This window comes from Vicia villosa, linkage group LG2 (genome assembly GCF_029867415.1).
Source record: "Vicia villosa cultivar HV-30 ecotype Madison, WI linkage group LG2, Vvil1.0, whole genome shotgun sequence".
NCBI lineage: Eukaryota > Viridiplantae > Streptophyta > Magnoliopsida > Fabales > Fabaceae > Vicia > Vicia villosa.
In genome coordinates this window covers 65085791-65110965 of record NC_081181.1, presented here as the reverse complement: position 1 = coordinate 65110965, position 25175 = coordinate 65085791, and the positions used below count along the sequence as shown (strand labels likewise).

The window sequence follows — 25175 nt, the reverse complement described above, 5'->3', positions numbered from 1 at the left end:
TACTTGCCATATATCCCTAACTTTTGCGTAAACTACCCCTTTCGGGTTTTAAGTCTACCGGGATTGATTAATATATAATTTTTTTTTATGTCTCTAATTTTTGCCTGAATCGCCCTTTCGGGTTTTCGATTCACCGAGACGCTCTTTTTTGCCTAAGTTGCTCTTTGCGAGTTTTCAACTTAGCGAGCTGTTCTTTTGTTTATTTAGGCGAAGTATTCCTTGACTGCGTCGACGTTCACAGGACGGGTGAATTCTTCTCCATCCATAGTCGTGAGTATTAAGGCTCCTCCTGAGAAAGCTCTCTTGACCACGTAGGGGCCGTCATAATTGGGAGTCCATTTCCCTCTCGAATCTGTGAGAAAAGATTGAATCTTTTTTAGTACAAGGTCGCCTTCTTTGATTGTGCGAGGTCGAACCTTTTTGTCGAAAGCTTTCTTCATTCTTTGTTGATATAGCTGTCCGTGGCATAAAGCTGTCATGCGCTTTTCTTCGATTAAGTTCAATTCATCGAATCTGCTTTGACACCACTCGGCTTCTGTTAATTTTGCCTCCATCAAAACTCTCATTGATGGAATCTCAACCTCTATAGGTAGGACTGCCTCCATGCCATATACAAGGGAGAAAGGAGTTGCTCCAGTCGAAGTACGTACTGATGTACGGTAACCATGAAGAGCATACGGGAGCATTTCATGCCAATCTTTGTAAGTGATGACCATCTTCTGAATGATTTTCTTGATGTTTTTGTTAGCTGCTTCTACAGCTCCATTCATCTTTGGTCTGTAAGGAGATGAGTTGTGATGTTCGATCTTGAATTCTTCACAAAGCTCCTTCATCATTTTGTTATTCAAATTTGACCCATTGTCAGTGATTATCTTGCTAGGAACGCCGTAGCGACAGATGATGTGATTCTTGATAAACCTGACGACAACTTGTCTTGTAACGTTTGCATATGAAGCTGCTTCAACCCATTTGGTGAAATAGTCTATGGCTACCAAGATGAAGCGATGTCCGTTGGACGCTTTTGGTTCGATCATTCCAATCATGTCGATTCCCCACATGGAGAAAGGCCAAGGGGAAGAGAGTATGTTGAGAAGAGATGGTGGCACATGAATTCTATCGGCGTAGATCTGGCATTTGTGACACCTCTTTGCGTACTGGTAGCAATCTGACTCCATTGTCAGCCAATAATATCCTGCTCTCAGTATTTTCCTTGTCATGGTATGTCCATTGGTGTGAGTACCAAAGGAACCTTCATGTATTTCTCTCATGAGTATTTCTGCTTCTTTTCTGTCAACGCATCTGAGCAGAACCATGTCGAAGTTTCTCTTGTACAGAACATCTTCATTCAAGAAGAATCTACAAGCTAACTTTCTCAAAGTCTTTCTATCTTTCTTTGACGCCCCAAGAGGGTACTCTTGCTTTTGAAGAAAGTTCTTGATGTCGTGATACCACGGTTTGTCGTCGATGATTGCTTCTACTGTGAGCACATGAGCGGGCCTATCCAGGCGCATAACATCGATCCGAGGAATGTCATTCCAATGATTTATCCTAATCATGGAAGAGAGTGTGGCTAATGCATCAGCCAAATTGTTTTCTTCACGAGGAATGTGATGAAAATCTACCCTGTTGAAGAATGGTAACAATCTTCTCGCGTAGTCTTTGTAAGGAATTAGCCCTGGTTGGCGTGTTTCCCATTCTCCTTTGATTTGATTGATGACCAAAGCAGAATCTCCGTATACATCCAAGTGTTTGATTCTTAGATCCACGGCTTCTTCGAGACCCATGATGCAAGCTTCATATTCGGCCTCATTGTTTGTGCATTTGAAAGTTAATCTGGCAGTAAATGGAATATGGGTACCCTGAGGTGTAACAATGATTGCCCCAATTCCTCGTCCATAAGCATTGACAGCTCCGTCAAAGATTAAGCCCCACTGGGATCCTATCTCAGGTCCTTCGTCTGGTAGTGGCTCGTCGTAATCTTTCATCTTGAGGTACATGACGTCCTCGTCCGGAAAGTCGAAACTGGTTGATTCATGACCATTTAGTGGATGGTGAGCCAGGTGCTCAGCTAGAATGTTTCCTTTCACGGCTTTCTGTGCGTGATACTCAATGTCATATTCTGATAACAACATCTGCCAACGGGCAATTCTCCCAGTTAAAGGAGGCTTCTCAAAGATGTACTTGATTGGATCCATATGAGAGATCAAACAAGTAGTATGTCGAATCATGTACTGGCGGAGACGCTTGGCAGCCCAGGCCAAAGCACAACACGTCTTCTCGAGCATGGAGTAGCGGGATTCACAGTCAGTGAATTTCTTGCTCAGGTAGTAGATGGCATGCTCTTTTCTCTTTGTCTCGTCTTGCTGTCCAAGGACACAACCCATGGAGTCTTCTAAGACGGTTAAGTACATTATCAAAGGTCTTCCTTCCACTGGAGGAGACAAGATGGGTGGTTCGAGCAGATATTCCTTAATGTTGTCGAACGCTTTCTAACAATCGTCAGTCCAGACGCAACTTTAATTTTTCCGTAGAAGTCTGAAAATAGGAGCGCAAGTTGCAGTCATGAGATATATGAATCTCGAGATGTAATTCAGACGTCCAAGAAATCCTCTAACTTGTTTCTCGGTTCTGGGTGAAGGCATTTCTTGAATTGCCTTGACTTTGTCTGGATCTACTTCAATTCCTCGTTTGCTGACAATGAAAACAAGGAGTTTTCCTGAATAGACACCAAAGGTGCACTTGTTGGGGTTCAGGCGAAGCTGAAACTTCCGTAAGCGTTGAAATAACTTTGTCAGATTCTGTATGTGATCTTCTTCATTTTCTGATTTGGCAATCATGTCGTCCACATAGACTTCCACTTCCTTATGAATCATGTCGTGGAAAAGCGTAGTCATGGCCCTTTGATAAGTTGCCCCTGCGTTCTTCAGTCCAAAAGGCATAACACGATAGCAGAACGTGCCCCAGGGGGTGATGAAAGCTGTTTTTTCCATGTCTTCAGGTGCCATTTTGATTTGGTTGTATCCTGAAAATCCGTCCATGAACGAGAAAACTTTGGATTTTGCTGTACTGTCTACCAACATATCAATATGTGGTAAAGGAAAATCATCCTTAGGGCTAGCTTTGTTCAAATCTCTGTAGTAGACGCACATGCGGACTTTTCCGTCTTTCTTAGGAACGGGAACAATGTTAGCTAACCACTGAGGGTATTCTGAAGTGACGAGGAAACCTGCGTTGATCTGCTTTTGAACTTCCTCTTTGATTTTCATGGCCATCTCCGGATGAGTTCTTCTTAATTTTTGCTTGACCGGAGGGCATTCTGCTTTTAATGGCAAGTGATGCTCCACTATACTGGTATCCAACCCTGGCATATCTTGATAAGACCAAGCGAAGACATCTGAGAATTCTTTGAGCAGCTGTATCAAACTCTCTCTGATCTCTGAACTGAGCGAAGCTCCAATCTTAACCTCTTTTCTGTTTCCGTCGTAACCAAGGTTAATGATCTCTAGATGCTCATTGTATGGCTGAATGGCCTCTTCCCTTTGTTGAAGTAATCATGAAATTTCCTTTGATATTTCTTCGTCTTCTTCTTCCTCTGCCTCGAATACAGGAAACTCAAAGCTTGGAGAAGTCATACGGTCGCACGTTTCAACGGGGTATTTTATGATTAATCTGCATATGTGTGATAAGTTTATTTAGACAACGAGGGAAGACTCGGTGTATGCAGTTAATGGAATATTTGATGTTTTTTAAGGGTGTTTTTTAGGATTACCAATTTCCGAAAAAAGAAAAGGGAAAACTAAACGAAGGAACAGAATGACATTTTTATTTATTGACAGTCATTTCTTGAAACAAAGACCCTATAAAACAAAACTCTATTGCTTTGGGCGAAGCAAAGAGGGACATTTTCCTAAGAAATAGTAAAATGCAAAGCCCTATGAAACATCTCTTCACCCTGGGCTATGGTGAGAGGACAAAATAACGGTGAAAGTTCCTACTTAGGAGTGCGAACAACAGTTGAAACTTCAACAGCTGTCCAGTAGTGGCGAACCCCATTGTGCACTAAGTAATCTGGAACCTTAGGCCTAAGCTGGCCTGTGGTAGGTCTTGATTTACCAACCACTGTCTTTGCAACACTCAGACGATCTTCTTCTACTTCAGCAGACTGAGCGGTGTGAGCATATCCATTTCCGAGTGGAGTATGTCGAACTTTCTTTTGAGGAAACTTCCAATCTTTTGAATGGAGAGACTCGTTGTCGGAGACACTTTCGAGATCATCCTCTTCTGTATTTTGGTCTTGCTCTTCTCCCAAGATGGCAATGACTAGATATGTGAACTCTAGATCCGTAGCCTCGGAAGGTGACTTGGGGATATAATCCTCAATGATGATTTCACCAGTAGATGATGATGAATAGCAAGGATTATACATCTCTTTTGGCTGAGAGAGGTACTCATAATCAATGTTCCATCCAGTTGGAACAATATCTTTAAGAGAGATTCTTGAACTTTCAGGAGCGGAGTATTTCACCATGTAGTCGAATTTTCCGCTTGGTTCTCCTAATGTATCCCAAGTCTCTTCGGGGATAGGAGGAACTTCTCCTGATGAACCATGACTTCTGGTGGTGAAGCTGTCAGTAACTTCATCCCTGCTTGGTTGAGTCTTACTTTCAGATCCTTTAGTTGGATAACAGCAAGGTGGATCAGACTCTGGTAGGGAGATATATCCTGCTCTGTTAAGATAGGATAACCATTCCTCTTCATCGGTGTTTTCCGTACCGATGGATCCTCTCTCAACGTCATGCCAAAATCAACATTGTCAAGATTATCCTTCAAAGATTACCCGCTAAGGGACAGTCATGTCATCGTCAAAGCATTTGATGGATCAAGGAAGTCAGTTTTTGGAGAAGTAGATCTTCCCATAACTATTGGACCTCAGAAGTTCAAAATCACTTTCCAAGTTATGGATATCCCGGCACAATACAGTTGTTTGCTAGGTCGCCCATGGATTCACGAAGCTGGGGCAATTACTTCAACACTTCATCAGAAACTGAGGTTCATAAGAAATGACAAGTTGGTAACCGTATGTGGAGAACGAGCTTTGATCGTTAGCAACCTGTCATCATTCTCCGACATAGAACTAAAACAAGTCGCTGGAACTAAATTTCAAGCACTTTCCTTGGATAAAGAAAAAGGATAGGAGAAAGCAGCGTCTATTTCTTCTTACAAAGATGCAATCCAAGTTGTAAAGGATGGTACTACCAGTGGTTGGGGGCACATTAATATTCCTACCAACAACAAGAACAGAACAGGAGTTGGATTCTTTCCAACATCATCAAAGGCTATTCCAGGAATTGAGGTAGTTCTTCCAATTCAAGAAACTTTCCACAGCGGAGGTTTTCTTCAACCTGTTCAACAAACAGTCAATACCATTGGTACGGAAAACACTGATGAAGAGGAATGGCTATCCTATCTTAACAAAGCAGGATACGTCTCCCTACCAGAGTCTGAGTCACCTTGCTGTTATCCGACTAAAGGATCTAAATGGAAGACTCAGCCAAGCAGTGACGAAGTTACAAACAGCTTCACCACCAGAAGTCATGGTTCATCAGAGGAAGTTCCTCCTATCCCCGAAGAAACTTGGGATACATTAGGGGAACCAAGCGGAAAATTCGATTACATGGTGAAATACTCCGCTCCTGAAAGTTCAAAAATATCTCTTGAAGACATTGTTCCAATTGGATGGAACATTGACTGTGAGTACCTTACTCTGCCAAAAGAGATATATAACCCTTGCTATTCATCATCATCGACTGGTGAAGTCATCATTGAGGATTATATCCCCAAGTCACCCTCAGAGGCTACGGATTTAGAGTATACATACCTAGTCAATGCCATCTTGGGAGAAGAGCAAGACCTAAATACAGAAGAGGGTGATCTCGAAAGTGTCTCCGACAACGTGTCTCTCCATTCAGAAGATTGGAAGTTTCCTCAAAAGAAAAACCGATATACTCCACTTGGAAATGGGTATGCTCACATTGCTCAGTCTGCTGAAGTAGAAGAAGATCGTCTGAGTGTTGCAAAGACAGTGGTTGGTAAATCAAGACCTACCACAGGCCAACTTAAGCCTAAGATGCCGGATTACCTAGTGCACAATGGGGTTCGCCACTATTGTACAACTGTTGAAGTTTCGACTATTGTTCGCACTCCTAAGTAGGAACTTTCACCGTTATTTTATCCTCTCACCATAGCCTAGGGTGAAGAGATGTTTCATAGGGCTTTGCATTTTACTATTTCTTAGGAAAATGTCCCTCTTTACTTCGCCCAAAGCAATAGAGGTTTGTTTTATAGGGTCTTTGTTTCAAGAAGTGACTGTCAATAAATAAAAATGTCATTTTGTTGCTTCGTTAGTTTTTCCCTTTTCTTTTTTTGGAAATTGGTAATCCTAAAAAACACCCTTAAAAAACATCAAAATATTCCATTAACTGCATACACCGAGCCTTCCCTCGTTGTCTAAATAAAATCATCACACATATGCAGATTAATCATAAAATACCCCGTTGAAACGTACGATCGTATGACTTCTCCAAGCTTTGGGTTTCCTGTATTCGAGGCAGAGGAAGAATAAGACGAAGAAATATCAAAGAAAATTTCATGATTACTTCAACAAAAGGAAAAGGCCATTCATCCATACAATGAGCCTCTAGAGATCATTAACCTTGGTTCCAATGGAATTATAAAATAGGTTAAGATTGGTGCTTCGCTCAGTTCAGAGATCAGAGAGAGTTTGATACAACTGCTCAAAGAATTTTCAGATGCCTTCGCTTGGTCTTATCAAGATATGCCAGGGTTGGATACCAGTATAGTGGAGCATCACTTACCATTAAAAGTATAGTGCCCTCCGGTCTACAAAAATTGAGAAGAACTCATCCGGAAATGGTTATGAAAATCAAAGAGGAAGTTCAAAAGCAAATCAACACTGGTTTCCTCGTCACTTCAGAATACCCTCAATGGTTACCTAACATTGTTCCCGTTCCTAAGAAAGACGGAAAAGTCCGCATGTGCGTCAACTACAGAGATTTGAACAAAGCTAGCCCTAAGGATGATTTTCCTTTACCACATATTGACATGTTGGTTGACAGTACAGTAGAATCCAAAGTTTTCTCATTCATGGACGGATTTTCGGGATACAACCAAATCAAGATGGCACCTGAAGACATGGAGAAAACAGCTTTCATCACCCCCTGGGGTACGTTCTTCTACCGCGTTATGCCTTCTGGACTAAAGAACGCAGGGGCAACTTATCAAAGAGCCATGACTACACTTTTCCACGACATGATGCATAAGGAAGTGGAAGTATATGTGGATGACATGATTGCCAAATCAGAAAATGTGGAAGATCACATACAGAATCTGACAAAGTTATTTCAATGCTTACGGAAGTTTCAACTTCGCCTGAATCCCAACAAGTGTACCTTTGGTGTCTACTCAGGAAAACTCCTTGGTTTCATCGTCAGCAAACGAGGAATTGAAGTAGATCCAGACAAAGTCAAGGCAATTCAGGAAATGCCTTCACCCAGAACCGAGAAACAAGTTAGAGGATTTCTTGGGCGTCTGAATTACATCTCGAGATTCATATATCTCATGACTGCAACTTGTGCTCCAATTTTCAAACTTCTACGGAAAAATCAGAGTTGCGTCTGGACAGACGATTGTCAGAAAGCGTTCGACAGCATTAAGGAATATCTGCTCGAACCACCCATCCTGTCTCCTCCAGTGGAAGGAAGACCTTTGATAATGTACTTAACCGTCTTAGAAGATTCCATGGGTTGTGTCCTTGGACAGCAAGACAAGATAAAAAGAAAAGAGCATGCCATATACTACCTGAGCAAGAAACTCACTGACTGTGAATCCCGCTACTCCATGCTCGAGAAGACGTGTTGTGCTTTAGCCTGGGCTGCCAAGCGTCTCCGCCAGTACATGATTCGACATACTACTTGTTTGATTTCCCATATGGATCCAATTAAGTACATCTTTGAGAAGACTGCCTTAGCCGGGAGAATTGCCCGTTGGCAGATGTTGTTATCAGAGTATGACATTGAGTATCACGCTCAGAAAGCCGTGAAAGGAAGTATCCTAGCTGAGCACCTGGTTCACCATCCACTCAATGGTCATGAATCAACCAGTTTTGACTTTTCGGACGAGGACGTCATGTACCTCAAGATGAAAGACTACGACGAGCCACTACCAGACAAAGGACCTGAGATAGGAACCCAATGGGGCTTGATCTTTGACGGAGCCGTCAATGCTTATGGACGAGGAATTGGGGCAATCATTGTTACCCCTCGAGGTACCCATATTCCATTTACCGCCAGATTAACTTTCAAGTGCACAAACAATGAGGCCGAATATGAAGCTTACATCATGGGTCTCGAAAAAGCCGTAGATCTAAGAATCAAACACTTGGATGTATACGGAGATTCTGCTTTGGTCATCAATCAAATCAAAGGAGAATGGGAAACACGCCAACATAGGCTAATCCCTTACAAAGATTATGCGAGAAGATTGTTACCATTCTTCGACAGGGTAGATTTTCGTCACATTCCTCGAGAAGAAAATAACTTGGCTGATGCATTAGCCAAACTCTCTTTCATGATTAGGATAAATCATTGGAATGACATTCCTCGGATCGATGTTATGCGCCTGGATAGGACCGCTCATGTTTTCACAGTAGAAGCAATCATCGACGATAAACTGTGGTATCACGACATTAAGAACTTTCTTTAAAGGCAAGAGTACCCTCTTGGGCATCAAAGAAAGATAGAAAAACTTTGAGAAAGTTAGCTGGAAGATTCTTCCTGAATGAAGATGTTCTGTACTAGAGAAATTTCGACATGGTCCTGCTCAGATGCATTGACAAGAAAGAAGCAGAAATACTCATGAGAGAAATACATGAAGGTTCCTTTGGTACTCACACCAATGGACACACCATGACAAGGAAATTACTAAGAACATGATATTATTGGCTGACAATGGAGTCAGATTGCTACGAGTAAGCAAAGAGGTGTCACAAATGTCAGATCTACGCCGATAGAATTCATGTGCCACCATCCCTTCTCAACATACTATCTTCCCCTTGGCCTTTCTCCATGTGGGGAATCGACATGATCGGAATGATTGAGCCAAAAGCTTCCAAAGGACATGGCTTCATCTTGGTAGCCATAGACTATTTCACCAAGTGGGTCGAAGCAGCTTCATATGCAAACGTTACAAGAAAAGTTGTCGTCAGATTTATCAAGAATAACATCATCTGTTGCTACGGTATTCCTAGCAAGATAATCACTGACAATGGGTCAAATTTGAATAACAAAATGATGAAGGAACATTGTGAAGAATTCAAGATTGAACATCACAACTCGTCTCCTTACAGACCAAAGATGAATGGAGCTGTAGAAGCGGCTAACAAAAACATCAAGAAAATCATTCAGAAAATGGTCATCACTTACAAAGATTGGCATGAAATGCTCCCTTTTACTCTTCACGGTTACCGTACATCTGTACGTACTTCGACTGGAGCAACTCCTTTCTCCCTTGTATATGGCATGGAAGCAGTCCTACCCATAGAGGTTGAGATCCCATAAATGAGAGTCTTGATGGAGGCAAAATTAACAGAAGCCGAGTGGTGTCAAAACAGGTTCGATGAATTGAACTTAATCGAAAAAAAGCGCATGACAGCTTTATGCCACGGACAACTATATCAATAAAGAATGAAGAAAGCTTTCGACAAAAAGGTTCGACCTCGCACAATCAAAGAAGGTGACCTTGTACTCAAAAAGATTCAATCTTTTCTCACAGATTCGAGAGGAAAATGGACTCCCAATTATAACGGCCCATACGTGGTCAAGAGAGCTTTCTCAGGAGGAGCCTTAATACTCACGACTATGGATGGAGAAGAATTCATCCGTCCTGTGAACGTCGACGCAGTCAAGAAATACTTCTCCTAAATATTTAAAAGTACAGTTCGCTAAGTTGAAAACTCGCAAAGAGCGGCTTAGGCAAAAAAGAGCGTCTCGGTGAATCGAAAACCCGAAAGGGCGACTCAGGCAAAAGTTAGAGACATAAAAAATAATAATAATCAATCCCGGTAGACTTAAAACCCGAAAGGGGTAGTTTACGCAAAAGTTAGGGATATATGGCAAGTAACTGTGTTCAGGACAAACTTGATCATTCGAAATCCATAGCGGAGTAATCATCAGTAGGTCATCTTCTACGAAGCACGAATACAGCGCAACTCGGAGTGGAAGGGAAAGATAATGGTTGTCACGTTTCATCGTAGCCCTTTTCCCGAAAATTACCAATTTCCAACTTTGTAAATACTCCATGGAATCAAGCATTTGGCTGATTACCATTTCATAAATAATAATTTAAGCCTTGTGCCTTTTCTTTGCAAATCAAGTCTTTTTCAGTTTCTTAAAATGCGTTTTTTTTAAACAGTCATTTTCTTGAAACAAACTGTTTTCATAAAATAAAATGAATTTACTTGCAAAACTAAAGGTGAAATTTCTTTCTAAGGTTTACGAACAATAGGAAGAATGCAAACAGTTGCTCCAAAAACGGTTGACACTCCGGGAACCAAGATTTCCCCATGAGGTCGCTTTGTGAACATCTCCCGATGACGCATCTTCACTTCAATTCATATCACTCACTTCAAACAGCGGGCAACTGATAACCAATTATCCCCAACAGAGTTCAAACTGCAAGAAGAAGACATCTTCTGATCATCATAAGATTCAAGTCGTATCATAGGATTTCACATCCGCGACAATTCTATTCACATTCACTTTACATTTTATAATCATCATAATGTTCATGCATGTCTCACATCATAATTGCATAATTAGCATAGTCTAGTTAGGCTTTGATCATGTTAATGCCCGAGTCACTAAGGCATGTGCTCAAGCTTCCCCTGCAAAGTCGTGAAAGGGTTTTCTTCTTAAGAAAGAAGGTACATACACCCGAATTTCCCCAAAAGGTTAACAAATAATGGTCTTCCAGAGGAAGATTAGTTTGTTTACTTTGAGAAATCGCCAGCAAGACAACAAATGGTAATCTCTCTCAAAGAATTAGTTTGTTCACTCTCGAGTGAAATCGACAATAGATATCTTCTTCAATTAAGATAGTTTGTCCACTTTTGGACGTTCACAACAGAGCGATAGTTGACCATCTTCTCCAAGAATACGGGTTTGTATGCTTTTGATTTCCCCGCAGAGTCAACGAACGGTAGTTTTCCTCGGGAAGATAGTTCGTCCTCATGGAATCGACAAGTGATTGTTTGTTGTTTTCCCAAAAAGTCAGCAAATGGAAGTCTCTTTCAACAGAAGACAGTTTCTCACTTTCTCCCAAGAGGAGATAACGGATGTCAGTCTTCTTCACGAAGACAGCTCGTTTCAGGATTCCTTTTCAAAAGTCAGCAAATGGCAGTCTCTTTCAGCAGAAGACAGTTTGCTCACTTTCTCCCAAGCGGAGATAACGAATGGAAGTCTTCTTCACGAAGACAGTTCGTTTCAGGATTCCTTTTCAAAAGTCAGCAAATGGCAGTCTTTTTCAGCAGAAGACAATTTGCTCACTTTCTCCCAATAGGAGATAACGGATGGCAGTCTTCTTCACAAAGACAGTTCGTTTCAGGATTCCTTTTCAAAAGTCAGCAAATTGCAGTCTCTTTCAGCAGAAGACAGTTTGCTCACTTTCTCCCAAGCGGAGATAACGGATGGCAGCTCCTTCACGAAGACAGTTCGTTTCAGGTTTCTTTATTAAAGTTGAGCGAATGGCAGTCTTTCTTTTCAATAGAAGACAATTCACTCACTTTTTCCAGCAGAGATAACGAATGGCAGCCTTCTTTACGAAGACAGTTCATTCCGCTTAAAGATTCCTCAACAAAAATCGACAAATGGCAGTCTTTCTTTTCAACAGAAGACAGTTTGTACACTTTTTAAGGTTCCTCAGCAAAGTCGACAAATGGCAGTCTTTCTTTTCAACAGGAGACAGTTTGTACACTTTAAGGTTCCTCAGCAAAGTCGACAAATGGCAGTCTTTCTTTTCAACAGAAGACAATTTTTTTACTTTTCGTTCCCCTAGCAGTCGACAAATTGCAGTCCTTCGCAAGAAAGACAGTTTGTTTGTTTAGTACCCAAGGATTGAAGAAGATTCCCAAAACAAGAACATGTGATTTTGTAATCATTACATTTGTGAATTTATGGAAAATGATGATTCACCAATTGAAATCTTGTTCTAAGCTAATTAGAGCTCACTCTGCATCAGAAATATTCCCTAAGATCAGAAGAGATCAATGGATACGGGACTAACTCGAAAATGCAATGATCACACTTTGATATTCTTTGAAATTTCTTCATGCTTAAGAAACCAAACTTACTTCACTAAGCAAGCTCACTATATCCAATTGCTCTGCATCATTTGCCTATAAATACAAGTGCATTCCTCAGTATTAAACATACCAAAGCAACTCAATTCCTTGCTTTCTCCTTCTTTTTATCATGCTTATGTTTTTTCAAAGTTCTTTGGCAAGAAGAATCGATTTCTTCAAACCAGAGCTCTTCTTTGGGAAATAAGCTTTCTAACATCTTAAGGGGGTTCATTTGAGGTGATCCAAGCACCTGGATCACTTCTGTAAGTAGGAGAACACCATTGTTGCTTTCATTTTGGAGCTCGTGCAGTTGAAGGTCCATAGAGCAATTCAGAAGGTGTCAAGAAAATCAAAGACATCAATATGTTCCTAGAGGTGTAGTGAAGCTATTCAGATGCCTCCAGCACATCTGTAACCATGGAATCACCAACTTCCATGTTCACTTGAAGCTCAAATAGAAGGGGTCGAGTAGAGTAATCCTGGAGCATTCAAAGCGTAATAAGTATTCAGTTAGCATCACTGAGTCCCAAGGAAGCTTTTAGGATCATTCATACAAGCCCAGGTGCTCTCCATCATCCTCACGACCTTCAGTTTCAGAGGTAAGTTTTTGAACTCCTCCTCTTTAATTCACGTACTTATTTTGATAAAGCTCGATACCAATTCATTCAGTGTCATTAGAGGATCAAAAGCCCTCTACTCTCATGCATTTATTCATCAGCATCATCATTTAATTTTATTTTTGAATTTTAGGGTTCTTCACGTATTTTGTTTAATTCAGTAGATATAGTTAATATAAATTTATGTTAGTCATATATCTGGAATCGTGAGTGAATTTAGAGCAAGTTTGCTCTTTACATCTTTGCAAATGGTTGAGAATTGAGAGATTTCAGAATTTCAAAATGAGAGAGCTTGAGGTTGAAGACGAAGATGATGGGTGGCGCCATTTTTGAATTCTCAGAGGGAAGTTTAAAATATATTTAACTGGAAGCGTGTTTTGAACGACTAAAACGTTCAGCTCACTTGGTTACATGCGCTCCATACTTCTCTTGCCATAAGGTCTGGGGTTCGATCCCCCCCTCAGACCTTTTTGTTATTTTTTTTCCATTTTATCATGCTTGTTTCACATATAATCAATTGGAGTCCTTCCTTTGACAAGCCACGTGCGTGGCTCTGTTGACTTTGTTTTATGCTGGTGACTACAAGGGCGTGAGTTCAAACCTTGGGGAGACCAAAACCATTTTTTTTACCACTTTTCCATTTCAATTTCTTCACAACTTCCACTAATTAATTCATCTATCAAATTAAATCATTTTCTTTTCATTTTTCACACACTTCTCATTTAGTATATCTATTTTGAGAATATCCAAAAAAATCACAAAAATATATTATTTTGATATATTTTAATTAAGTTTAAAATCATATGTTTTAAATATGTTTTAATACTTTAAAATATCGTTTTCACTTAATCTCAAAAACCTAAATCTCTTGTACATGTTTTGGTGTTAAAACCCTAAATCATTTAGGTCTTAATTAGGTGTAGATTTTATCTTTGCCATAATTAAGTTGACTTTTGTCAAAATTCAAACTGTTTTTCAAACTTCAAAGTAGAACCTTGCATCTTTTTAACTATTTCTCATAAATAGTGAAACACCTCTTTCTTTAATTAGTTTGTTTTCAAAAACTGTATTTACAGTGAAACTCTTCAGATACCTATGTGACCTATGTCCATCTTCACTTCTTCTGTTTTCAAAAACCTTTAACTGTTTATCATAAATATTCAACTGTTAACAATCAACTGCTCGTAAGGCTTTGTACATACATCTTCAAAGGCCTCCACTCCATCCAGCTTAGGCTTTACAAGCTTTCATTCTACAGTCTTCATTTAAATTACTGTCAAATATAAACTGTTTATTATTTAGAACTACGTCTGAGTGCAAACCATAGGACAGTTAAACTATATATTATAGGAATATGGCCTAGGATTGAGAATGTCTTCCCGGTGAAGGCTCTTTCCTAATTAGAGATCTGTAGTTCAAACTCTCAAGATGAATTATTCCCGGTGAAACATCTTGAAAAAGCCTTAGAACCCAAAATAGGACACATCCATCCAAGAGGAATTATTCCCGGTGAAACCTCTTACCCATTTGCTTAAAGCCAAAATAAGTTGAAAACCACATAGCTTTCTCTTGTGCTATAACAAGGACCCTCGATGACCCTCGATTAGCCTCCTCTTGGGCTTTGTACAAGGACCCACAGGCTTCTTAAAAGCATTTCTAGCCTCCTCTTGGGCTTTGTACAAGGACCCACAGGCTTCTTAAAAGCATTTCCAGCTTCCTCTTGAGCTTGTATACAAGGACCCATCAGGTTTCTTAAAAACATAGGAACAGGTCTTTAGTAACCTTTCAGCCTACCCTGGTGAGCTCCTTCCATTCTTAAAACCAGACTTTTAAAACAAGCCAAGATTGTCTCAATCTCATATTGAGCACACCTTTTGGAATGAGAGACATGGACAGTCTCTGTCACCCTTATCTTCATCAATCTTCCTTAGCAAAGTCTAGGATCCGTAGTTATCTATCCTCAATCAGAGTCAGCCTTAATCTTGGGCTTTAAACAAGAAGTCTCAATTAAATAATCCTTCTGCCATCATCCATAATTCCCTGGAAAGGGTTAGCTTCCAAAAAAAAAGTTAGTCTTTTAAAAGATAATTTCCCCAGCTGAGTAAATTCCCTGGAAAGGGTCAGCCTCCAATCTCAATCAATAAAAGACATATTTCTCAATAAAGAGTCCGCCACAACCTTGGGCCTCATACAAGGCATGAAATAAGGACTTCCCCAGTCAAGTGTCAGCCTCAATTCTGGGCTTTGTACAGAACAGCATAATTTATTAATTTAAGTCAATTCCCAGTAGAGTTATCTCCCAGAGTCAATAAAATAATAAAATCAATCAAAAGCCTCAAGCTTGGGCCTCATACAAGCCAGCTAAAATCAAATCTTTTATACAGTAGATAGACATAGCTTATCTCTATAGAGAGATCTTTCTCCTATCTCATCACATTCAATCAAACAAACATTTCATTTTCAATTTCAATTTCAAACATTCTCCCATTTAGGATTTTGAAAGGCATGCTCTGAGGAAAACAAACCAAGACTTGTACACTTTCCCTAATTTGGATGAGAATCCTTCTTTCATTTAAGAGGCATGTTGGCTGTCATACTTGATCAACCAAGTAGGCTCCCTCTCTTAATGAAATGAATTCAGTCATTCTGTCACTCTTTTAAAATGTTTGTGGTGGAATAGTAGAAATACCTCTCTATAAAGACGATTTCATGTCTCTTTATCGTAAATAGAGATTTAATTCAAGCTACATCCTTGAGCTTCAAGCAAGGCACCCAAAAATCATTAATTTACCTAATTAGTTCTCCGAACTACAAAAAGCTCTGACTTCCATTAGGGATATGTAGGCATGAGGTTCACAAGGAATCTCAGCGAGCTAATAAAATACCAAAAATAGTCAGTCAGTCTGTCTGTCTTTCTTTCAAATCAGTTCAATTCGTTCTCCTAACACAAAGGAGAAAATTTCCCAATCATTCAGCAACAAACACATTGACACAAAGAAGGTTCCCATAGAGTACTACGGATATGTAGGGTGCTTAAACTCTTCCCTATGTGTAACCGACCCCCCGGACTCCAGAATTTCTAGTCTAGGTGAATCCCCACACTTAGCAAACTCCTAGGGTTTATTTGAGATCTTTTTCCCCTCTCCTAATTATTAGGATAATTAAAAAGTTCGTGTGATATCGTAGGAAGAACTAAAACAAAATTCCTCCCGCCCCGGGCGCATTCTCCTTCCAAATTTCGCATGAAGGGTCTAGCGTGCCGTCCTCCCAAGTGAAACGGGGAGGTAAAAAAAACGACACCACAGTGTGTGCATGCTCAACTTCATAAAAACTCTTCTCAAAGGAAGCTCTAATGTTTCCCACTTGTATCTTGATATTGTCATTCATATCCTCCCAACATTTGCATAAATCACCTAAGTTATTCTCTAACATTTGCTTAAGTTTCCAATGCGCAGATTCCACCCTTTAAATAAAACAAAACAACTAATTATCTGTAATATTAAGATAAAGAAATAATGTCGATTAAATCACATATACATACCTATTTGTTGTGGTGTTGCCCAAATGTAACACTTGATTGATCCATGCTTCGACAAATCGATGTCTGTGCGGTGTCAACCATGTGTCATTCACATAATCAATAAAACCTTTGGAGTCAACACATGCATCCTCAAGTTGTTTCAACCTTTGATGGTACTCCATCTCATCACTAGCCTTTGTCAGTTCAAATCACATTTTCTCCACTGTTTCTCGCATATCATCCACAACATGTTCCTTACACTTTGATTTCACGTTTTTGTTGATGTGAAATCGGCAAAGCAAATTAGTTGTCTTTGGAAATACTGTTTCAATGGCTTTCATTAAAGCGAGATCTCTATTAGTCAAGATTACTTGAGGACAATCATCCTGCTTGATAAACAACTGTTTCAACTTATCCAATACCCAACAAAAAGTCTCTATCTGCTCAGATTCCATATAGGCAAATGCAACAGCAAATGTTAATTTAGTTGATGTCATACCAACTATTTCAAACAACGGTTGCCTGTACTTATTTGTCTTGTATGTGCAATCCATAATTAATACAACAGGAAACATATTCAACAACTTCACTTATAGCTGTCAAAATGGGCTAGCCCATATGGGCCGGCCCGCTGGGCCCGAAAAATCATAGGGCTTGGGCCTTAAAATTAGAGCCCATATTTTTCAGGGCCTTTTTAGCCCAGCCCTGAAAAGCCCGCTACCCATTAGGGCTAGCCCATATGGGCCGTAGGTAGCCCATCAGGCCCGCATAATTATAAATTTTAAAAATATATATTTATATTTATATTATCTTACTCCGAAATAGCATATTAATTTTTCTTACTTCACTAAATTTTATCTCTATTTTATTCAATCTTTCTCTTTTAAATATTATACATTAATATAATCAACATTTTTTCATCGTATTATATTAGTTTTTTTTATAATAAATATTCAAGTATTATTTTATACAATTTAGACATATATTGTATTTAGAAACACATTATAGTATTTATAAGAGATAATATAGTACTTAAAAATGTATTATGTTTAAAATAACATAATTTTTAATTTTATTTATAATAAATATCATGGAGTTTTTATTTTAATTTTTTTAAATAAAAAAGCTCATTTAGGGCCGGGTAGCCCGAAGCCCATCTAGGGCCGGGCTCGGGTAGTAAATCTTGAGCCCATATTATACAGGACCTTTTTGGCCCAACCCTGAAAAGCCCAGGGCCTGCTAGGGCCGGCCCGTTTAGGGCCGGGTAGCCCATATTGACAGCTCTAACTTAATTGATTCTTGATGAGCCCAGAAAATATCTCTCACAACTTCTGACTCATCCTTTTTCCTACTCCAATAAACATAACCTGATTCTTCAACCAACTTGAGCAATTGTTGCATTTCTGTTCTAGGACCCCTTATGTCTTTTTGTATCTTACTCTTATGTTTGTATATTTGCGTGATCCGAGTGACATTCTCTGGGTCACGCTCTTGCAATGACAATAATACGTGTCTTGGTGGAACATGGCGTTTTGTCAAGTCAACAATATGTTGCTTATCATCTGTATTTAGTCGACTTACGAAAGCATGACCTTCAAATCTATCAGGTAAGCCGCGGTTGTGTACTCCGCATTTTACATCGACCTTCCATCCCGAACCATCTTTCGACGGCGTTGACCTAATTTTGAAAGGACAACCACATCTCTTAGTAGCACTTTGGGTTTCGCTATCTGTTTTTTTGTATTTTCCACCTCTATCACAACCAAATACTAATTTATCACTTCTTCCTCTCTTGCCTGTTTTGGTATCTGAACGAGTTAATATAACTGTCACTTTATTCCTGATTCCAACCTCCTTAATCCAACTTATCGCCTCTTCTCTTGTAGCAAATTTCTGACCAGTTACAAAAGCATCAGTTGTATCCGCACATGTTTGAGTTACATCGCATTTCATCAAAGGATGATCCACACCTAAATATATAAAATTAATTTAGTTTAGTATATAATTAAAAAAATTAAAAAAAATTAAAAATAAAAAATAAAAAATTAAAAAAAACGAAAAAAAAAAATTAAAAAAAAATTAAAAAAAAAAGGAACCGGAACACCCACTAATGGGATATCCGGTTGAGAAAAAAACAAATTGGAACACCCATTAGTGGGATATGCGGTTGAGAAAAATGGCAACCAGAACACCCAACCCTGGGTTGTCCAGTTTTGGATATTAACTAACCGGAATTCTGCATCTTGGGATATCCGGTTATAGCAACGTAGAGGTTCCAGCCACTCAGATGTCCGTACAAACAGTAAATAAAAAAATAAAAAATAAAAATAAAAAGTTAAAAGTTGAAAAGGAAAAAATTGGAATTTTTTTAAAATTGTAGGAGTATTGGGATAAATGTAGGGGTACGAAGTATAATTTTTCTCAGATGTCCGTACAAACAGTAAAAATAAAAAAATAAAAATTAAAAGTTAAAAGTTGAAAAGGACAAAATTGAAATTTTTTTAAAATTGTACGTATAACATCCCAAATTAATTAAGTCTAGAAATAATGGTTAAGTATTTGGTTAGGAAGTAACTATATGGCAAACTTGTAGTTTACACTTAGTTGAAGCGTGTAAGGGACATTTCCACTTGTAAGAGAAATTTAAGGACTTGTTTGGTTATCTACACCATTCTTCTCACTTGCCAAAAATCTGAATTGAGAAAGAAAGAAAGAGGTGGAAACGTGAAAGGAAGAGGGAAGAGGAAGTGTGGACTCAAGCTCCACCAAAAGCATGCATGTGCCATTGGTAGAAGATTTTGAGGATTTTGGCTTCAAGGATCAAGCTTGGTTTGGTAATCAACATCATCTCCATTCTCAATCTACCAAATCAGAATCTCCATCACCATCTTCATCAAGTTCAGATTTGTTATTGAGGTGAGTTCCATTAGATTAGAAACCTTGGGTAGATTTTGGGGAAGAATTTGCATGTTAAGGGTTTTAGTGTGAGCTAACTTGATGCATGATTGATTTAATGATGAGATTGTGTTTCATGTATGTAATATGTACATTAGATCACTATTGCATGTTGTAAATTCGTTTGGGATTAAATTATGATGCTGGGAATCAATTAGAGGGGTTTGGGTCTGGTTTAGAACTCTTAAAATGCAGAATTTTTGGGTCTGTCAACGATGTAACCGGTTACATGATTCATGTAACCCGTTACATCACTGTTTTGGGCAGCTTTTTCGAAACTTCATAAATTCATAACTTTTGCATCGTATATCCGATTGACGCAAATTTTACATCATTGGAAAGCTAACGGAAAGGGCTATGAGATGCCTAAGCTTCCATAACTCTATCATACTTCTAAATATTACTAAAATCCAAATGTATATTTTTTATCTTGTTTAATAAAGTAAAACTTGGTGAAATATGAGTATGTTACATGTATGATTGACTCTTGAGTTTATATAAACTAACCTAAGTATAATACATGATTAATTAAAGATAATTAAGTCATGTAATGACAAATTGAGTTATATGGACCAAGAGATGAAAGGTTATACAATTAACATAAGTGTTAAGAGGATGTTTACTCAATAAACATAATGGCGAGGTAATCCTTAGAATGTATATTATGAAGGATTAACGGAGGGCAACTAACAAGGTTGTGCCATGGCGAAGGGTTACATAATGGGCATGAGGGTAGTAACCGGTGCGATGCTTGTTACTTATATGTGGTTGTCCTTGTGATGCGATGTCCAAGGATGCTCCCAGGCCATATATGAAGGTCCTTCTCGGGTGTGACGCTCAGGATTGATTGGTGCTCTGTAGTTCAAGAGTATTCTTCGGGGATGAACTCCCGGGGATGCGAACCAATACCTTCCCCTTATCGTTCTCATTATTGAGGATTCGAATCGTGTGATGCGATTCGGAGTTGATTCCATGTGTTTGATGAGTTGAATTGTGCGATGCGATTCGATGAGAATCCATGTTTCCCTACGGTCCATATTATTGAGGTTTCAAATCGTGTGATGCGGTTTTGAGATGGAATTCCATGGGTTTGATGACTTGAATCGTGCGATGCGATTCAATGTCAATTCCAGGATTCCCTTTAGCCTATATGAATTAATTACCTTGTAAATTTAAAAGGTATGCTTTTGGGTCTTATTCTGAGAGTAGATAGGCTTGTAAATCTGGAAGACTTATCCTGCAGGAAACATATACCTAATATCTGAACATGCGATATGCTTTCAGAGTGTCCAATCGGGTGGTCAGTGGACACTAAATTGTGGAGCTACGAGTTGATAGGCTTTCCTGTACTGGATAGTGAGGAAACCTTAGGATCTGAGATGGATCTATAGATGATGCATGTACCCTGTAGAGCCGAGAGGACCCATGAGATAGGGGAACTCACTGAGATTTAGTAATCTCACCCTATTCATCTTATTATTTTTTCAGGTACCATGCAAGACCGGGTTTTGCTAGATGTTTGGATCAAGAGCCTTGATCGGATGTCGTGAAGACCGTGCCTAATCTTTTCTTCCGCCGTATATTATTATTAATGTGTAGACATATTCGTTGTATCCATCTTCGAGATGATTTGTAAATGTATGCAATTTATGTCATTATTCCTAGCTTTTGTTTGTACTCAGTACCAATTATTAATATTTTACTGATATGATTCTAGACGCATATTGGTAGGGTATTACAGTACGGGTATTGGGATAAATGTAGGGGTACGGGATATAATTTTCGAACAAACTTTTTAACAAAATAAACCCTAAAGAGAAAGACAGAAGTCTGCCACCAACGCTTCATCTCCTATGTTTCTCATATCTCTATTAAAACTCATTAAACAAAACAATAAACTCTTCCTATCTCTCGGCTCTCAACAATGAATCTCCTACCCCGTCCATCTCTAATTCTACGTCACCTTCTCAAGTTTAAATGTTAGATGATTCTTAACATCAACCAACAACAACTAGCATCTTAAGAAATCTAGCATCTTAAGAAATCAAAATCACGCAAAACAACGAAAATAATTGAAAATCAAAATGTATCAACTACTATTCAAGCACAAATCAGAAAGCATATGTAAAGGAAAGATTCGGATATACCGATTGAAGAGGATTGGTGGCGTTTGCAAAATCGGTGATGGCGGTGTTGTTGTTGATGATGAAATCGACGTGAAACTTTGGTAATGTTGAGTTGCGATCTGAAGGTGTGTTGTTGAAGATATGCTTCGATTATGCTGAGCGATGATGTCGGTTTCGATCTGAAGCTATGGCATCGTGGCCCTAAGTGCTGAGGTGATAATGGCATGAAGATTGTGACGTGAACGTAACAGATCTTCCGGTTTACACAGAGTCATGGATTTGTTTCGGTTTATATGGTTTGTGTTTAGCTGAAGGAATCATGAAGCTATTGATGAAGGTGTGGTGTTTGAAGAAGGTTGTGCGATTTAATTGTGTGGTGGTGTTGATGATGCGTTTCAGACTTATGCGATGATGGATGAAGCAGAGTTACGGTTTGAAGGTGTAATTTGCAGGTTTGATAAGGAAAATGGGGAAGGTAAATGAAGGTGGATGAATAGGTGATATGATCTGGTTTTGGTTTGTGTAGAGTGATATGATAGTGTGTGATTTTGCTGAATCGGTAGAGGTGATGTTGGATCTATGGTATTGATTGGAAGTTGCTGATCGTGAAGGTTGGTATGAAGCTTCTATGTGTTGGATTTAGTGAAGATTAGTTGAGCATATTGAAGCTGAAATCTGAGTCGTGATGAGAGTTATGATCAGTCTGTTTGTGTTATTGTCCGATTTGGTTGTGTGATGGTTTTGTGATGAAGATTTGGATCTATTTGCAGAATTTTTGGAGGAAGCTTTGAAGTGATTTTGGCAGAGTAACTTTGTAATTTTCTTCCTCCTCTTTCCTTGATATGAACATGTGATTATATAGTAGTAGGAGAATGAGGTCATATCAGGAATTTTGTGTGTGAAATGGAATAAAAAATCAGAAGTTTGTTACTGATTTTATGGGATATTTTGGTGAGTGGAGAGGTGCAAACGCATGAACCATTCTTGAGAGGTAAGAAATTGTTTGTCTGTAGTGAAAATAGGTGATGTAATGGATGAGAAAATTGGATGATGTCATGAAACTTGGATAATTTGTGATATTTTGCTGAGAAGAGAAAAATGTGAATGCTTGGCTTCATGACATGGCTTCAAAAATCCTGCAAAAAATTAACTTGGACCAAATAAAAAGCATATGGGCCTTTATTTCTTGAACTAAATGGTCCACTTTTTATTTACACCACACCTAAAAAAAACAAATAAGAAATACAAAGAAATAATAACAAAATATATATGATAAAAGAAAGAAAATGATTTATAACTTTAATAACAAAAATTCAACTTAAAAACTAAATCGAATTTCAAATTAAAATTACTAATAAAACAAAGATTAGTAACCTAAAAAGAAATACTATTAAATCGAAAAAATCAAATAAACTATGCAAAAGATGCACATGTAATATATATATTTTTATATTTTTGAATGAGAATGATGCAAATGAATTATAAGACGCTGCATATATTTTTTTTGAATGAATGCAAAAATGTAAACGATGCTGATGAAAAGTCGGGGCAAAATTTAGGGTACAACAGCTGCCCCTATTTAATTATCTTTAGCCAGGTAACTTGAATGACTTAGTCATCAAGATATCAGTGGTAGAAGGTAATTAAATACTTAAAAATCCTGAATTTTTCCTCTTGATGCAATGATATGTTATGCTATGAATGCATGAACTCTTTTTTTGTTTTTATATGATATGAGACAGACTCGAATCTGTGTGGGGAATATAGCGCCACAAAAGACAAACTGTTGATGGAGAAACTCAAAAGAGGACACAAGAACTCCGCAGGGGAATAAACCAAAGGAATGAGTAATAAACTCGACTGAAAGAAACAGCTGGGGAAAAGGTCTGAGAGACTAGAAACAAGTTCTTCTCTAGATAGGTCAAAAAATACCTCTTCAGAATCTGAGTCAGATGCAGATTCTTCTTCACCATCAATAGTTGCTATGAATGCAATGTTCGCTTACTCGTCTTTAGAGTCTGACTCTTGATCAGAGGAATATGAGTCATCCCAAGTGGCCATCATGCCTTTCTTTTTCTCAAATATTTTCTTGGGCTTTTCTCTCTGAAGATTAAGACATTCATTCTTGAAGTGTCCGGGTTCTTTGCATTCATAGCAGACTATGCCTTTCTTTCCAGATCTTCTGGGTCCTGAAGATTCTCCCTTTTCAGCTTTCTTGAAGCTTTTAAATCTTCTCTGTTTGCTTTTCAAGAGTTGATTTACTCTTCTGGAAAGAAGTGATAACTCATCTTCTTCTTCAGACTCCGAGTCATTAGATTTTTCTTCTCTAGCTTGAAAAGCGTCAGTACAATTTTTATTATTTGACTTTAAAGCAATAGACTTACCTTTCTTCCGAGGTTTGTTTGCATCAAGCTCAATTTCATGGCTCCTTATGGCGCTTATGAGCTCCTCAAGAGATACTTCATTCAGATTTTTAGAAGTCTTGAACGCTGTAACCATTAGTCCCCATCTTCGGGTAGACTTCTGATTATCTCCTTGACATGATAAGCTTTGGTGTATCCCTTGTCTAGCACTCTCAATCCAGCTGTCAGAGTCTGGAATCTAGAAAACATTGCTTCAATGTTTTCATCATCTTCCATCTTGAAGGCTTCATATTTCTAGATGAGAGCCAGAGCTTTGGTCTCCTTGACCTGAGCATTCCCTTCATGAGTCATCTTTAAAGATTCAAAAATATCATGGGTTGTTTCCCTGTTTGTTATCTTCTCATACGCAGCATGAGATATAACATTCAACAATATAGTTCTTTCTTTATGATGATTTTTGAATTCTTTCTTTTGAGCATCACTCTTTGTCTGTCTACTGATCTTGAATCCACTTGTTTAGGATGTTTGTAACCATCCAACACCAAGTCCCAAAGGTCACCATCTTGGCATAAAAAGTAGCTCTCTAGCATATCTTTCCAATACTCAAAATTTTCACCATCGAAGACTGGTGGTCTGTTGAATCCTTTGAAACTGTTACTACCGTTGTTGTTTTATTCAGAAGGAGGTGGTACTGCAGCTGCCATTTGCTTGTGTTTTTCTCCTGAATCTTTTATCTAACACTATTAAGTGCTTGCACCTAGAACCAAGGCGCTCTGATACCAATTGAAGGAGTGAAAAACACCTAGAAAGGAGGTATTGAATAAGGGTTGTTTCTTTTTGGAAGATAAAAATAATGAACACAATTATTTTTATCCTGGTTCGTTTGAACTCAAACTACCTCCAGTCCACCCTCACAAGTGATTTACCTCCACTGAGGATTTAATCCACTAATAAAAAATGGTTACAATGGTTTTCCACTTGGAACAACCTCTAAGTCTTCTTGAGTATACAGATCACAACTTGATCACTCAGGGAATCTTGGTTTACAAATAGATAATCAAATACAAGAGATTAAAGTTGCTTATAATAGAGCTGTAATCACCAAGTGATTTTTCTCTTAAGCTTAAGTTCTATAACTCACTAAGATTACAAAAGTGTGTGAGCTTGAAGATGAATATT

General features: G+C 38.6%; 1 protein-coding gene across 2 annotated transcripts; it reads right to left on the bottom strand.

The window, feature by feature from the left end:
• Nucleotides 1–9850: 9850 nt before the first annotated feature.
• LOC131651055 (uncharacterized) lies at nucleotides 9851–22450 on the bottom strand. Of its 2 annotated transcripts, XR_009298347.1 has the most exons (3): nucleotides 21655–22450; nucleotides 16574–18522; nucleotides 9851–16495 (listed from the first exon to the last, which is right to left on the bottom strand). XR_009298347.1 is itself a non-coding variant. In XM_058920734.1 (2 exons), exons 1-2 carry the CDS (start codon nucleotides 21857–21859, stop codon nucleotides 17807–17809), a joined length of 921 nt encoding a protein of 306 aa, XP_058776717.1. In that variant the 5' UTR covers nucleotides 21860–22450; the 3' UTR covers nucleotides 9851–17806. The 2 variants fall into 2 exon arrangements, 1 of the variants encoding a protein (XP_058776717.1); XM_058920734.1 differs by having other exon boundaries at nucleotides 9851–18522.
• Between the last annotated feature and the right edge of the window lie 2725 nt (nucleotides 22451–25175).

Coding starts and splice junctions, on each gene's coding strand:
- LOC131651055 (XM_058920734.1), bottom strand. CDS start 21,859: ATGCCATTATCACCTCAGCACTTAGGGCCACGATGCCATAGCTTCAGA. Junction 18,523..21,654: donor CCACCAATCCTCTTCAATCG/GTATATCCGAAT, acceptor TTATATATTTAG/GTGTGGATCATCCTTTGATG.